This window comes from Phaseolus vulgaris, chromosome 6 (assembly GCF_000499845.2).
Source record: "Phaseolus vulgaris cultivar G19833 chromosome 6, P. vulgaris v2.0, whole genome shotgun sequence".
Classification (NCBI taxonomy): Eukaryota; Viridiplantae; Streptophyta; class Magnoliopsida; order Fabales; family Fabaceae; genus Phaseolus; species Phaseolus vulgaris.
This window is the reverse complement of record NC_023754.2, coordinates 10,026,247-10,030,821: the sequence shown is the minus strand read 5'-3', so window position 1 is coordinate 10,030,821 and position 4,575 is coordinate 10,026,247. Positions and strand designations below refer to the sequence as shown.

At 38.9% G+C, this 4,575-nt stretch overlaps 1 protein-coding gene across 1 annotated transcript; it reads left to right on the top strand.

The window, feature by feature from the left end:
- Positions 1-3,519: 3,519 nt before the first annotated feature.
- On the top strand, positions 3,520-4,575 carry LOC137833034 (glutathione S-transferase F9-like). The gene is made up of 3 exons (XM_068641425.1): positions 3,520-3,704; positions 3,818-3,866; positions 3,945-4,575. Exons 1-3 carry the CDS (start codon positions 3,561-3,563, stop codon positions 4,427-4,429), a joined length of 678 nt encoding a protein of 225 aa, XP_068497526.1. The 5' UTR covers positions 3,520-3,560; the 3' UTR covers positions 4,430-4,575.

Here is a 4,575-nt window from a genome sequence, read left to right as displayed (position 1 = left end):
GGACCCAGTAGAGAGGAAAGCCCTCGAGAAGGGCGGGGCTGTGTCTGTTGGAGGTGATCATGTAGAATTTGCCTTTCCAATCCTTGAAGGACTGCTGGTACAGACCCAAGATCACCCTCCTTGTCACTCCATTTAAGCTGACCCACGACCTATCACCCGGGTTCTTAGCCTCGAAGAAGTAGAGGAAGACGTGGTCGATGGAGGGTGCCCAAAATGGTTGCATAAGATTTCAAACGCCCGGATGAAGCCTCAAGCATTCGGATGGAGTTGGCAAGGGGCGACGTTTAGCTCAGTAAGGAGTTCCTTCACGAAGAAGGTGAAGGGAAGGTGGAGGCGCAGCCTCTTAAAGATTGCTGAGTAGATGAAAGTAAAGGGCACCCCGTTGGTGGCCCTGTCATCTACGCAAATGGGCATGCCTTGGGGGGGATGCGCACACCCAGGTTTCGGTCGTCCTCCCTGTCGATGGCGCATGAAGGCTCATCTGCAGCACCCTTCAGCAAGGTGGCGAGGTGATCGGCTGGGAGTTGGTTGGATGTTTCGGCGAGTAGGTGGAGGGGAGCCCACTTGTACGTTTGCGCGTAGCCTTGTGGAGGGAGCGTCGCCCTGGGTTGCGTACTCGCCGAGGGAGTCGCGCTCGTCGAGGGCGATGAAGGTGCACTGGCGGAAGGTTGTGCACCAGAAGATGAGGCAAGGTGCGCGGTGGTTTTTGTGCGAGCCATTGTCCGTCACTACAATGGAGAAGCAAAAGGTGAGGAATCAGTAAAAAACTAGAAAAAGACGAAGGGAGCAAATGCTATGGTTCGAAGGGGTAGAGAAATGACGGCGATGAAGAGGAAGAAGAAGCGGAACATAGAAAAACCAGAAGGGGTCTCGGTACAGTGCAGAAGAGGAAAAAGTGACCCATGATGCATGTACGATGCGGTTTTTGAGCAATGCAATCGGTAGAAAATATTCAAATACGCCATAGATGAAGAAAGGGAGTACCTTTTTGTGATCGCGAACGATTTCTGGAAGCCTAGGAATGGAGAAGATGAATCGCAGAAGGAGGGTTTGAGAGTTACAGAGAAACGTGTTGGGGAAGATAATGAAACAGTAGAGGCGCGTAAGTTTTTGAATAAGGGAACTGCAAACGACGTTTCACGCTAGCCATTGATGCGCACACGTGTCGCAAGATTAGGGAAGGAAAGTGTAACGTCACTTAAAGCACAACACGTGATGTGGCACGTGACGTGGCGTCACTTACCACGTGGCCACCGAGAACGAGCACTTAGTCTCTTCGCTGAGAACAGGTGCGCAGCTCGAGACTGGGGGACTTGTGATCCGGTCGGTCATCGGTCTAGGGTGACGTCAGCGACTGATGGCCACGTGGGCCGTTCTTAGTGGGCCATGTGGGCCGGGGAAGCTGATGTGCCTTGAAGAGGGTCACCTGCAGGGTGATTGATGATCAGGCGGAGATCGGTGATCAGAGGGCGATCGGTCGTCGTATCACACGCAGTTAAGCTAGGAACGAGAAGGGATTCCCGGCAAGAGCGTTGCATACGAGTCTTGGGTGGCAGAGTATCAGAGATCAGAGAGGTTAGGCGCTTTGCAGTACCATGCATGAGAGTGGTCTAAGGGAGCTAGCAGTCGGTCGGTGATTGGTGCTCTCTTAGCCCATAACGTGCATGGGGCAAAACAGGGGTGATCGTTCACGCGTTAGATGAGGCCTGGTATGTGCGCTTGTCCAAGTCGCACCTGGTACTCACGCTGAGGCTGCCCGAGACGCCCAATGAATGAAACACGCTAAGTTACTTCATACACGAATAACTTGGGCGCGCGGCAGGGTATATAAAGGCATTCCACACTCATTACGAAGGTACGTTTTTTCATACTGACAAGTGACTAGTTTTCGCACAGAGGGGAGAGAGAGAATCACAGAGTGCACGAGTCTCACTGAGATTCAGAGTACACGATTCTTTGGTGGTCTTGTTTGACTGACTTGAGCGTCGGAGTGCAATCGGCCGCTAGAGGCGCCGTTTGTAGTGTTTTCGTAGGTTCGCTCGGACTAATTGGAACGTATTTGCGGAAGACGGAGTTTGACGTGGCGAGACCTTCAGCGATCAAGTCACCGACAAGATCACTATGTTTCTCAAAATTTTAGTCATGATTGAATGAGTTCAAATATCTCAATGAACATAGGACCATGCTTTAAATATGTATGATTTTTAATTGTTTTAATTATATTAAATTATTTAAATCATTTTTTCTTATTAGTGAAAATTTTGAATATATTATTTTTGACTTCTCAAACTTATTCATCAACATCCACTATTGCTAATTCTTATTTATTTTATAAACTTGATGTTAGACATCTCTATCGTACATAAGAAAATAAGAAAGAACTTCAAAACATGGGATTTTAAAACCTTTTAAGAAAGAATCCAAAAGATATGGAGCAAACAAAAGAACCAAAATATCACCTATATATAAAGATTCCAAAATTGGTATAATAGGTTTCTATCTAGTTTGTTCTTATAATTCTTTATGGGTAGATATAGTCTATCTATGTATTGTTTTTATTAACATATGATTTTTGGTCTAGTCCCCCATTTTTTATTTTTTTAATAATAATTTATTTATATGATTACAGATGATTGTTGTTGCTTAAAGTGTCAGTCTAATTAAGACGTCAAGTTGCATATTAATGCCTAACATAAAAGCTTTCATGTAAAACTAAATAAATAAAAATTTCCAAAAACCAAGAACTCTCATTTATTCATAGCAGACATCTTATAACTTTTCTAGAACGTTCAAATCTCTTAATAATTTAAACATCTTCTCTATTATCGCTAAAGAATTTCAAATACTTATAGTAACAATTTCACATTCTTTCTTTCAGAAAGTAAATTATGTACTGAATATTTTCAAATAATTTGTTTGCAAGTATTTTATCGTAATTTTATTCGGAAAGATATTTTTTTATTATATTTATTAATATATATATATAGTTAAAAATTTGAAAAATTACACTAATTAAGTTTTATGTGAATTAAATATATATATAACGATCAGTTTTAAATATTAACTCAGAAAATATTAAATAAATATTTAATGCTATTTAATAGAAATATAAATTATATTAAATATGTACGTTACTATATATCAAATAGTATAATTTATTTATTTGTATAATATATAAATTACATAATGCAATAAAATTTGATATTATTATCTATGAAAGTTTTAGCTACTAATGTTTTAGATTCTAAATTATTAATTTACAAAGTACTTTATAAATTTTTATTAATAATAGAAACTATTTTGATATCAATAATTTTTTAGTTTATAAAATGGTTTTTAATTTAATCGTCACTAATTATTTTAGTTTTTAAACTTAATTTTTATTTAATGATTTTTTTTAATTGAGAGTTGACTTGAATCCTTTTGTTTTTTAGTCTCTTTGAAATTTTTTATTTTTTATTTTTTTTGTTATTGAGGTTGGCACTATATAAGAGACACCAAGGTTAACCTTCATTCCTCAATCAAATCTTCTCTAACATTGCTTTATTCTACACATTAGAATGGTTGTGAAGGTGTATGGTCCAGACTATGGTAGCACTAAGGGAGTGTTATTGTGTCTGATTGAGAAGGAAGTTGAGTTTGAAACTGTGCATGTTGATGGCTTTAAGGGAGAGCACAAACAGCCTGAGTACCTCAAGATGCAGGTTCTTTTTCTTTCTTTCTTGCTGTAATTTTAGGTTTCCATTTCATCCCTCAACAAGAACATATATGTAACATAAACTTCAGGTCCTTAATGCTTGTTTGTTCTTGTTTGCAGCCCTTTGGATTGTTTCCTGTTGTTCAAGATGGTGATTATGTTCTTTATGGTTAGTCCCTTAACCTATTTTCAGATTTTGTTTTATATACCTTGTAAAATATAACATAAAATCACCTTGATTGTGCAGAATCACGGGCAATACTTAGGTATTTTGCAGAAAAATACAAAAATCAAGGGACAGATTTGCTGGGGAAGACCGTAGAAGATAGAGGTCTTGTGGAGCAATGGCTTGATGTTGAAGCACATAACTTTACTCCACCAATCTACAGCTTGGTCAAAATTTATTTTGCTTCTGTACTAGAGGGTGTTCCAGCAGACCCAAAGGCTATTAAAGAGAATGAAGAAAAGATTGAAAAATATCTTGACATTTATGAGAAAAGGCTATCCCAGACAAAGTACTTGGCAGGGGATTTCTTCAGTCTTGCTGATCTTAACCATCTTCCATTTACTTCTTATTTGATGAATGAAATGGAAAAAGGGTTTATGGTTAGAGAAAGGAAGCATGTCAGTGCTTGGTGGGATGATATTAGCAGCAGACCATCTTGGAAGAAGGTTCTCCAGGACTACAAAAACCCTTATGATGTGCTTAAAGAGATGAATTTAGTCAATTAGGTTGTTCTATCATCTCAGAATAAAATGTTCTCTTTTCTTCTTAATTAGTAGTACTTGACCATATCCTAAGAGTTTGATTGTGTATCAAAGCTATGTAAAAGGCTTTCAGGGTCAAAATAAAAATAAAATGTCATTTTAATAGTTTA

Excerpts from the sequence above, each read along its gene's own strand:
- LOC137833034 (XM_068641425.1), top strand. The coding sequence starts at position 3,561 with ATGGTTGTGAAGGTGTATGGTCCAGACTATGGTAGCACTAAGGGAGTG. Across the intron at positions 3,705-3,817 it reads CTGAGTACCTCAAGATGCAG|CCCTTTGGATTGTTTCCTGT; the intron begins GTTCTTTTTCTT and ends TCTTGTTTGCAG. Across the intron at positions 3,867-3,944 it reads TGGTGATTATGTTCTTTATG|AATCACGGGCAATACTTAGG; the intron begins GTTAGTCCCTTA and ends TTGATTGTGCAG.